Source organism: Erpetoichthys calabaricus, chromosome 2 (genome assembly GCF_900747795.2).
Source record: "Erpetoichthys calabaricus chromosome 2, fErpCal1.3, whole genome shotgun sequence".
NCBI lineage: Eukaryota > Metazoa > Chordata > Cladistia > Polypteriformes > Polypteridae > Erpetoichthys > Erpetoichthys calabaricus.
Window position 1 is genome coordinate 188,095,564 of NC_041395.2, and position 12,323 is coordinate 188,107,886.

Below are 12,323 nucleotides of genomic sequence, written 5' to 3' on the forward strand. Positions count from 1 at the left end.
ACTAGACGAGTCTACGAACATAAGAGATACAGTCCAGTTGTGCATTTTTATTCGGATGGTGTTTACCAACATGATTGCAAAAGAGGAGCTGTTAACAATTACTCTGACCTCTTGCTACATACTGACGTGAGATGACATAGTAGGGAGAAATTCCTGCAGAGATTTCAAGACCTCTATCCAGAGGTAAAGGAGTTTCTCCTTGCCATTAAACATGAAGAAAACAAGCAACTTAATGACGATCAGTGGCTGCTAGACTTGGCATTTTTAGCCGATCTGACCAACATGTTGAAAGAGCTTAATTTAGAGCTACAAGGAAAAGACAAAACAGTGGTCAATATGATCAGCTCAGTTAATGCTTTCAAATGAAAAATGCAACATCTGTCCTCAAAGCCACAGCACCTTGATTTGGGAAATTTCCAGAACCTCGCACCAAAGCTGGAGATGCAACTTGACAGTGTTTACTACACAGAGCAGATTGAAAATTGTCTGTTAGACTTTGACAAACAGTTTTAAGAGTTTGCTTTACTCAAGCCAATCGCTACATTTACATGCTATCCATTTAAGGAAGATGCTGAGGATGATTCACTGGCATCAGAAATTGCAACACTGTTTCACCTGAACTCGTCTACAGTGGAGGGTCTCATGGACAGTTTTGGGAACTTACTCACAGAGGAAAATTACCCAAACATGAGGAAATGTGCTACCTCCTTGACTGCATTAGTCGGCTCTACTTATTTATGAGAGTCAGCCTTTTCTCACATAAAGATTATTGAGTCCAAATACTGTTCCACCATGACTGATGATCATTTGGAAGCCTGCTTGAGGCTGGCTACCAGCAGCTATGGTCCGGACAATGCAACCCTGGCTGACTGTGAGTAAAGTAGTGACCATAAGTGTATTGAATTGTATTGTGCCATAAGGGTCCATGCAGTTATGCAAGGTATGCCAGCATATTATACATATAAAGTATATATACATATAATTTTTTAATGTAGGTAGGTAATTTTAAAAGTAGCTCATAATCTGAAAAAGTGTGGGCACCCCTTGTCTAAAAAGTTTAAAAAGGGACTGGCTAAACTGCTGGAGACAAGAGCTCAGGGGGCTTTAGTGAAAGTTAATTTTCAGCAGTTAGATGAATGTACCAACTTCTTGGGGCTTGAGTAAAATAACAAAACGCAAAAACCAAATGGCAGAGAGACATAGACGCCCAGTGAGAAAAGACAGGTGGTCCATGAATTTTATGAAAAGTTGTTTGCTATGGAGAAAGATGGTGATATTAGAGACTTACAGTCCCTTCTGCAGGACTTACCATAGCTTCCCAAAGCAGATGCTTTAGATCTGAACAGTGAGGTGACCCTAGTAGATCTTAACACTGCACTGACAGAGCTGAACAATGGGAAGGTCTCAGGTATTGATGGCATTCCAGTTGAATTTTATAAGGAATTCTTGGATGTCATTGGTCTGGACTTGTTGGAAGTATTCAGGCACAGCTTCTAAACTGGTGTGTTAACTCAAAGCTGTAGAAGAGCAGTAATCATACTTCTGTCAAGGTAAGGAGATTTATGTCTTATTAAGAAGTGGCGGCCAATGTCTCTCCGATGTGCCGATTATAAAATCCTCTCCAAAGCCTAAGCTAACAGAATGGTTAAAGTTCTTGGGAAACTGGTGCATCCAGATGAAGGCTACTGCATACCTGGCAGGTCCATTTTATAATACATTTTCTTTATTTCAGAACATTCTAGCTGTAGCAAAGCTTTTTAATTTTCAGACTGGTATTATTTTTATTGGCCAGTAGAAAGTTTTTGACAGGGTTAGTCATTCATTTTTATGGAATATGTTGAAGGCTTTTGAGTTTGTGGAGCAGTTTACCAAATACATTCAGTTACTATATAGTCAAATTCCGGGTATCGTTAGGGTCAGTGCTGGTTTTTGCACGCCTTTCAATGTTTGAAGAAGAATAAGTCAGGACTGCTCATTATAGGGAATGCTCTGGCCTTGGAGCTATTAATGGTAGAACTAAGAAAAGTGTTGTTTGGTCTCTCCATTCCTCATTGCAAAATGGGCACTGTGAAAGTTACTGCCTTTGCAGAAGGCATTGCTGTAGTTATCACCAGTCAAACTGATCTGGACAAACTAAGTTATTGTCAGTGGAATTATGAAAAAAAATCATGTTCAAAACTTAATTGAAGTAAAAGTCATGCAGTGCTACTTGGAAATTGGGTTGGATGCAGTCCTCCTTGTTTGGAAGGGGGTCTTCATTGGAGCACTGAGGGGGTTGCTGTATTTAGGAGTGCATCTTAGAGATGAACAGTACATCCAAAAGAACTGGGATGGCAGGAGAAAGTGGATCTTCCATAAGTTGTCTTAGAGAGGATGAATGATAGAGATTATAACCTGGTGATATCCAATTTGTGGTACAAATGTATTAGCAGCCCCCACCTTGGCTTGTTCACCACATACAGGAGGTACTTATTTTTTTCTGAGATGGCATTGATTGGTGTAGAAGGAGTGTTAAATTCTTGCCACTAGACAAAGGTAGACAAGGACTTATAGACTTTAATAGTATTATTGCTGCCTTCCACCTTCAGACAATTTCAAAAACTATTGTACCCTTCAAAACAGAGCCAATGGATGAGCTTAGCCATACTTTTTTCCTATACAGGCTAAGCAGGTGAGACTTGTGAAAAATCTATTATGATGTCATCTAGACAAAGTCAGAACTTTACATGTGCCAGAGAGTTCTATACAAGAGTCCTGACAGCAAGGCAACTACGATACATTAAGAGAAACAGTGATGACCTTTCTCCTTTATGGGTTCTAGAAGAACCAAACTTGTATAACCCTGCTGTCAATACTGCTACAGGACCACCTGGAAATTCTGTTCAGAATTTCAGTACAAGCAAAATAACCAAGATAAGAACATCATTGACTGGGTAGGACATGTAAACTTGGTAAATGTACATAAAGTGTAGCAGAGGAGAGAAGAGTGCATTTAGCATGCCTGATGGGGAAGTTCCTAACTCAGATACAGTCATCATTGAACAGTGAATCTCTGACTGTTCTCCAGAGCATATTCACTGCACTGAGAAAGCCAAGTGCATGCTTACTGTATGCTCAAGAATGTAAGAATGAAGAAACCAATGTTTATTTTTTTATATCATTAACCAATTTAGAGAATGACAGGAAAGCAGCCCAGTAAGATTTGTGTGCAGGTAAACCACCTGGGACAGCTAAAAGCACTGAAGCACAACACCCCTTGGAGCCAGAAGGTCAGAGTTCATCAGGGAATAAATCCCGCTTATAGTTTACTGTTCAAGCTGCCTTTGGCTAGTAGGGTGAGGGATCTGCAGTGGAGATCAGTGCATAAGAGCAATTGTGTCCAGGGCTTCCTGACTGCTGCCCTTTTTGTGACATCAAAGAAACGTAATGAACGTCATTAGAGTAACAGCAAGAGCAAAGTGTGGAGACGAAGAGGAACTGCCTGAGATCCAAAGCAGACCATCTCATCTATTAAACATGGTGGTGCTGGGGGTGTTATGGCTTGGGCATGTATGGCTGCCACAGGTCCTGGCACACTTCTCTACATTGATGCATTTTTTCATTGTTTCGTGCATTGAAAAAAACTCCAATCCTTTTTTAGTGTAATATAGAGAATGACAGAGGGATTGGGGGTCATATATAGCAGAACGGTGTTTATTTTTGGGGTGAAAACTACATAACGAATCAGGACAAATATGAAATTAATTAATTTTATTTTTGGACAAACAAAATAGTCATGGAAAACCCACAAAAGTAAGGTCAGTTGGGATGTCAAGATGTAACTGTATTTCTTAGAAAGTTATATGAAAATATATTAGTGGATTTTACTTCTATAAGTCTACTAAGAAGCCAGCAAAGTTTAAAATATGTAGTGTGTGAAGAATGTATTTTGTAAATATGATGACAATAACTTACAGTTTGTGGTCTGGTTTCAGTTTAGTTTTTCACATATAAAATGGGGTCAATAAGTAATAAGCGGAATAAATGTGGAAAATATAAACAGGAGACTGATACAGAACTAGGAAAGCATCTTTACAGACTTGTCTATAGTGTTATCATGTAATGGAAACTGTACTTAAATTTGCTTTACTTCTGTTTTTGTGATTAGTCAGTAAAGGTTGTTTTTAAAAATAAAATCCATCCATCTATACTTCTCTCCCACTTGATTGCCTCAGTTAATTGATTCCCTTTATGATTCTCCTTTTTCTTATTTGTCCTTTTGATTGTTTTTTTTTTTTTTTTCCCATCTAGTTTTGACTCTTGATTTAGTATTAAAGATATTGTACTTAGGATTTTAGACGTTTGTTTGTTTAATTGTTGATTTTGTCATCTTTCTTTTAAAGTGTTCTGGAACTTTGTTTTTTTTCTAAATTTTTTCTAAGTTTGGAGATTTTTAAAATGTCCCTTGTATTTAGAAATTACATGACTGATTACATTTGAATAATTAAGGCTTTGGAGTATTGGTGTTCCTCTCTCCTTTTTTTACACTTCAGTCCTTAAATCTTTTGTTTGAGCATGTATGGATTAGGCTTGAATCATAGTAAATACATTATATGATAACTAAAATAACACTACCTAAATATTATCTACTTTTTGATGAATTTCCAAAAACAACATTTTGATACTCAGCATATTGTTTGATTCTAGGCAGAAATCCCGCTGACTGGGCTAAAAATCTGAAGTCTTCTGATTATATGCTGTTATGCTACAATGGCCAGCAAAAAACTGCTGCTCCCAGTGACTATGTCAATTGCAATCTTGCCCAAACGGCAGCCCACGCTGTCATGACGCGCCCTGAAAGCAGGAACGATGTTGTTTGGTTCCTTAAGGAGCAACAGGTAGGTACAAATTTTACATGTTAAATATTATCCACATTGCACTATGACATAATAACAAAAATACCCCCCTTATTGCTAAAGACCAGTAATGGAATCATTGATATGTTTTTATTACTCAAAAGACAAAAGTGGAAACAAATGAAACTTTACAAAAACGGAAAAATGTATCTAATGTTTAATTATGAGTGTAATACAGTTGTATACGATTTCTCCCATTTGAAAACGGAAAGAACATGCAAACTACTGTTTATGCCACAATGTTTTGATGTAAAAAATATACATATTTCACATTAGACTTTGTATTATTTCAAATTGTTGAGGTTTCATTGAGTTGAGTAGCAGTGTAGCAGTTGAAGTTTGTGATTTATAGTTTACTTTATTGTCATATGTATTGCAGAAAAACAAATTATTTCAGCATCAGTAAAAATAGTACTACAGATAGATGAAACATTCAGCATTTATCAGGCATTCAACAGATTATTATGCAACTTTGCAAAATTACAATGCAAAGGATGGGGGGGGGGGGGGGGGGGGGGGGGGGGAGGGGATCATGTTTTAGCTACCATATTCTTCAAGCATCAGTATTTGAAATTATTACAATATCAAAATGTAGAAGAACACATTTAAATTCATAGATAATGTCTTTAAAGTATACTTCACCCAAAAATTATTTTATTTTTAACCAGTGCTGTTTGCGCTGATAGTGGAGAAACATTTTTAATCTCATATGGATAATGGATACAACAAAGTTTTTGATACAATTTGTAGCAACAAAAATATTAGAATAAATATGAAAAAATCTCAAAACTATTTGTGTCACATAATCTGGATGTCAGGTATCTAGTTGTAACCTTACAAGGTTCAAAAATCATGTATTTCTTTCTGTTTCTGTAAAAAATTATATTTTGGTAGATACTACAGTATATCGGTTGTAACACTCTGGATTTATTGGGATCAAAATTTCCTCTGTTTAGCTTAACAATAAACTCTAAACTTGAAGGGCATCAGAATTCATTTCTGATACAGTATTTCTAAAACTGATCAGAAATAAACAAGATTGCACAGTGCCGAACTCTATTAAAAGGCCTGGCATTGCAAAACTAACCGAATTTACTGACCACAAGAAAAACAAAGCAGCTGATTATTAATTTGTATCATTGTGATTATGAGCCTTAAGAAAATGCTAGTAATTTTTTATCTTAACAAACACAATCTCTTTTCTAAGAAATCATGGTTTCTTGTTTTGATTGTCGTGATAACAGAGATAAAAAAGGTCTGTAGAATCTTTTTGGCCTGGGTGAACTCAGAAAATATTTTGCTGTCATCTTCCATTTTAACATATGCCAACAAATGGTTGGCAATGGCTGATAACTGCAAGAGGCTGAATGTTTTATCCAAGAGAGCTACAGAAATAGGACTCTGGCTGTTTTATAGTTGAATTACTTTGAATCCCTGAGCAAAGCTTAGCTGGCTTCACTGTCTGCACTTTCACATCTGGTACATATTAACCTATCAGGATCTGCAAAATCTGTGATTTTGAAGTTCAATACTGAGGCACCTTTGTGGTTGCATTTTTTGTTGCTACTGACTTCTTTTATTTGGACTTCCAGTTTCTACATTTTTTGTATCAATCCAGAAATTACAAACTGGTTATGCTAAATATTTACCAAACAACACAAGAATTTTTGTGAGTCAGATGGTGTGGGTGACAAGGTGGGAAAATGGGCATCCTGGCCGGGATAACGAAAGGTTTCATACCCAGCCAGAATGCCATAATGGAAGGACGGGGAAAATGGGCATACCAGGAGCAAGTCATTCCCTCACATGGCAGGTGGCACTGTTCCTTAGGGCTAAACCCGATTAGGACACCCACAGGGTTGCATGGGAAATGGAGCCCAGAAATACGACCCAGACGGGTATTTGGAGACTGCCAGAGGACACTGCTGGGGGAGGACTGCCCTGGTTCCCACATGACCCAGCAGTGCTCTGGATGACTTGGAGAGGAGACTGGATGTAGTTTCCAGATTGACTTTAAAAGAAAGCCCGCTTCAGATGCAAGTCAGAGTCAGGAGGCAGTGGGCTATGCTCTTGGAGTTAGAAGGAGAATTGTGGTTAACGTATTTTTTTGTTGGTTATTCTTCTGAAGAAGGTGTTGGGGCTCAATACAAATTTTGTATTTGAACATAAAAGTGTGTTTGGGCTTTGTGTCTGAGGTTCGGGAGGCTGCAGTGCCCCTACTGGTCACAATTGGTAAGGACTCTTTTTTGTTTTTTAATATTTTGTTCTTTTTAAATGTTCCAGTAATTTAAGTCAATGTTTGCTAATAAGCATAAAAACTGAAATAGCTACTCTTTAGTATTCAGGGTGGTTTGCACTGTTGTTTGTCTGTAATTGTTTTAGGGCTGAATTCAATTAACTCCATAACAATAGTTACAGTTTCAAATCAACCACAGTAGGACTTGAGCAAAACCCATCAGGCTCTTAGCTGTTAATCGTAATGAAGTATTTACTTCCACTTCTTCCATTAAGACTGAATCAAGGACATAATGAATGACTCAAATAAAATCAATAAATAGTATTCTTGAGTTCCCAGTTCATCCCTGGCAGACCTTTCTCCCTTTCTAGATCTACTGAATTTGCTCTGCCTCAAAAATTAGGAATCTTTATGTTTGGGTGCTTCTTTTACAATAACATTTATTTCTATTGAACATTTTCATGCAAATGATGTTTAAACAAGATGTCAAAGAAGTAGTTACATGCAAAGAAAAACGAATTAAAATTGGATAAAAAATAAATAATAAATAATCCAAACTTACATACAATAGATACATAATTATGAGATTTAGAGTCCTTAAATACAGAATTGTTTTTTTTACTCTTACTTTCAACAAAAAAGATAACAGTGGTATGTCTTTCATTTCCTAGAAACATCTGAGTACTGAGGTGTTTTCCGAACAAAGATTTTTAGTGAAGCAGTATTTAGTTGTATGAAATTAAATCAAATGTGAAAAACTGGCTGTGCAAAAATTTGGGCCCCCTTGTAATTTTGCTGATTTGAATGCATGTAACTGCTCAATACTGATTTCTTGCAGCACCAAATTGGTTGGATTAGCTTGTTAAGCCTTGAACTTCATAGACAGGAATGTCCAATCATGAGAAAAGGTATTTAAGGTGGTCAATTGCAAGTTGTGCTTCCCTTTGACTCTCCTCTGAGTCAGCATGGGATCCTCAAAGCAACTCTCAAAAGATCTGAAAACAAAGATTGTTCAGTCTCATGGTTTAGGGGAAGGCTACAGAAAGATCTCAGAGGTTTAAACCGTCAGTTTCAACTGTAAGGAATGTAATCAGGAAATGGAAGGCCACAGGCACAGTTGCTGTTAAACCCAGGTTTGGCAGGCCAAGAAAAATACAGGAGCAGCATATGCGCAGGATTGTGAGACTACCCACAGATCATCTCCAAAGACCTGTAAGACCATCTTGCTGCAGATGGTGTATCTGTACATCGTTCTACAATTCAACACAATTTGCACATAAAAATGTTCCATCATGCTGTGGGGCTGTGTGGCTAGTTCAGGGACTGTGGCCCTTGTTAAATTCGAGGGTCAGATGAATTCAACCCAATATCAACAAATTCTTCAGGATAATGTTCAAGCATCAGTCACAAAGTTGAAGTTACGCAGGGGTTGGATATTCCAACAAGACAATGACCCAAAACACAGTTCGAAATCTACAAAGGCATTCATGCAGAGGGAGAAGTACAATGTTCTGGAATGGCTTTCACAGTCCCCTGACTTGGATATCATCAAAAATCTATGGGATGATTTGAAGCAGACTGTCCATGCTCGGCAGCCATCAAATTTAACTGAACTGGAGAGATTCTGTATGGAAGAATGGTCAAAAATACCTCCATCCAGAATCCAGACACTCATCAAAGGCTACAGGCGGCATCTAGAGGCTGTTATATTTGCAAAAGGAGGCTCAACTAAGTAGATAGATGATAGATAGATAGATACTTTATTAATCTCAAGGGGAAATTCACATACTCCAGCAGCAGCATAGTGATAAAGAACAATATTAAAGAGTGATAACAATGCCGATAACAATGCAGGTATACAGACAGACACTAACTTTGTATAATTTTAACGTTTACCCCCCCGGGTGGAATTGAAGAGTCGTATAGTGTGGGGGAGGAATGATCTCCTCAGTCTGTCAGTGGAGCAGGACATTGACAGCAGTCTGTCGCTGAAGTTGCTCCTCTGTCTGGAGATGATACTGTTTAGTGGATGCAGTGGATTCTCCATTATTGACAGGAGCCTGCTCAGTGCCCATCGCTCTGCCACGGATGTCAAACTGTCCAGCTCCGTGCCTACAATAGAGCCTGCCTTCCTCACCAGTTTGTCCAGGCGTGAGGCATCCCTCTTCTTTATGCTGCTTCCCCAGCACACCACTGCGTAGAAGAGGGCGCTCGCCACAACCGTCTGATAGAACATCTGCAGCATCTTATTGCAGATGTTGAAGGACACCAGTCTTCTAAGGAAGTATAGTCGGCTCTGTCCTTTCTTACACAGAGCATCAGTATTGGCAGTCCAGTCCAATTTATCATCCGGCTGCACTCCCAGGTATTTATAGGTTTTATAAGTATTGATGTAATATCTCTGTTGGGGTGCCCAAATTTATGCCACCTGTCTAATTTTGTTATGATGCATATTGCATATTTCTGTTAATCCAATAAACTTCATGTCACTGCTGAAATACTACAGTTTCCATAAGGCATGTCATATATTAAAAGGAAGTTGCTACTTTGAAAGCTCAGCTAATGATAACAAAAATCCAAAGAATTAAGAGGGGTTCCCAAACTTTTTCATATGACTGTAAAAAAAGTGGTTCTCTATTGATTTTTATTTAAGGGTATGTCTTAGTGGATTCAATGCAGTGGGTCGCGTAGCAGATTGGGGTACTTGCTTTCATTTAAACATTCAAACATCACAGGCAGCTGCACAGGACGCTTATCAGGTGGTGGTGGTGACATAGAATGCAACCACAGAAGAATAAGAAACAAAAAAGTAACATTTTAAAAAATTATCTACAGTTTCATATCTGTTTGTAAAGTATTCCATAATTTTGGTGCATGACAGTATGGCTTCCTATTACCCCTAGCAGAACATAGTAGGTGTAGACAATGGATGAACAGAAAAGTAATGTGAATAAAAATGATTGTGCATACTTGAGCAGAAGTGGACATTTTAATTTTTTCCCAGTAAGTCGACACAGACTTTTCTAATTCTCTTCTCTTAGACTTGGTGAGTTAGCCATTAATTTGAGGGTCACAATCATGGCTGGACTTCCAAACAGGCTAATCACTTCTTAATGGTGTAACAAGCTTTGGTCAACTTTCAGTTATTGTTTGCTAATCTCTAATATGCAAGGCAGGTTTATCAGGTACAGATATTTTAGTGAATTTCAGCTTGTTAATAAGTGACAGAATATTAGATGTAATTGTGCTCGAGTCCAACAGACATGCACAGCAACTGACCCCTGCAGTACATGTTGAAACTAAGTTCCAGGCTGCACATGTGGTCAAATGTCACTTATGATGAGCTTTTGGCTTTGCTTGTACTTATTCTACAGTATATAATAATTCAAAAGCCTGATGTTGAAATGTACTGCCAACAATCCTTTATTTGAAAAGCCCTATAGATCATCCTGCAATATGGATCACAAATGACAAACATTTCAGATTACTTGTCATGTGTTTGCATTTTGTTGACATAAACATATCTGTTTCTTCACAGAGTAGTGAAAAATCATTTTTATAAATAAAATCTTTCTCTTAACATACCTGAGCAGAATGTCGTTGTTGACAATTCCTTTGTGTCTTTGTACTCAGTGGAGTTTCGTGTTATGTCACAGAGCATAGGCGATCCTAAATTGTCCCTAGTATGTGCTTGTTGTGTGGGTGTGTCCTGCAGTGGGCTGGCGTCCTACCCGGGATTTGTTCCCTGCCTTGCGCCCTGTGTTGGCTGGGATTGGCTCCAGCAGACCCCCATGACCCTGTAGTTCGGATATAGCGGGTTGGATAATGGATGGATGGATGGATTTTAAGAATAAACATCAACAAGGACCTTTTTGTATCTAGCCTGGAAACTCCTAGTTCACAACACCCTAATTTCAACCAATAATAAATGATGATAACCCCATAAAGATAGTATAAGAGCAAACAGCCAGGGAGAACTGATGCAGCAGATGAGGCACACTAGGAACTTGTAAGATTAGTCTAATCCCTTAATGGCTGTCTTATTGTTACTTGATTACATAAAGCATATTTTTAATGCACCTCAAAACACCAAGCTTTAATAAAGCCATTATATTGAAGTAGTTGAAGTTATGCTACCAATCCTTTACTAAAATGAATACAACATATGTGCTCTAAACACCATACTGTGTTTACTGTGTCTTTTTCACTCTTGCATGCTTTCTTGCCATAAATTTGCCTTATGTTTTTTTCTTTTTTTACAAACTGGTTAATATCTTTAAAAAAAGATTCACACCTGGCATAAAACCCACACTTTTTTTTTTAACAATTAGCCCATTTTAAGCACTATTTGGACAGGGTAAATGTTAAGGGCAAATATCTATAAAATCATCTTTATCATAGGGCATGTCTAATAGTTATGACCAATTCTCATTGGGAGCAGAAATTGCCAATGGAGGACCAAAAGATTCAGAAAAACCATGAGAAAATACCATCATTTCAATTCACACAGAATTGGTTTACTGTAAACTGTTATTTTTACATTGTAGAAGATAAATGACACCTTAATCTTTACACATGCGTGAAATGCACAGTTAATTAAAAGTAAGTTACTAACATGATAGATGCTCTGGCCATTACCTAACCTCTCGATGAAAACTTATTTCGCCTTTGAATAGGGAATGACCAAGGCCTCCTAAAAGGACCCAAGTTTCCAGGAAACTTTGGAATCACTGCATCACCAGACAGTCCTGTCCCGTTACTGTAGGTTCTCTGAGAAGGAGCCTTAATTGGCATTAGATTTTAATGGACAGATTTTACAGGAGGAAGTACTTTTTTGTTTATACATTAAAGCTGCAACATCACATTTCTGCTCCATCATTTTGGATTGCACTTCTGTTTGGAGTGTTATTTTTAATTGTTGCCATCACATGAAGTTCACTTTACAGATCTTTATTAGGGCATCTAAATCATCACTGTAGAACAAGGACAAAGTTCTCACAAGGGCTGTTCATCTGAATTTTATGTCCAGCAATTGGTAATTGAATTGCATTTTTGGACCGTGCTTTGTAATGAAGATCATATTATTGACTAATGACTCAAGAACAGAGGTGGATCTTCAATTGCAAAACTTGGCCCCATGTGAATTGCCTTTCCAGTTTATTCCCAGAGCCGATTTACTATTAGCAAAAGTA

At 37.8% G+C, this 12,323-nt stretch overlaps 1 protein-coding gene across 1 annotated transcript in view; it reads left to right on the forward strand.

Annotated features, from left to right (window-relative positions):
- The window catches only part of tfa (transferrin-a), an 86,599-nt gene that overhangs the window by 69,981 nt on the left and 4,295 nt on the right, over positions 1–12,323 (forward strand). The window contains exon 15 of the mRNA XM_028794911.2: positions 4,687–4,877. Within this exon, the coding sequence (XP_028650744.1) occupies positions 4,687–4,877 (191 nt within the window). The remainder of the gene's footprint in view (positions 1–4,686; positions 4,878–12,323) is intronic.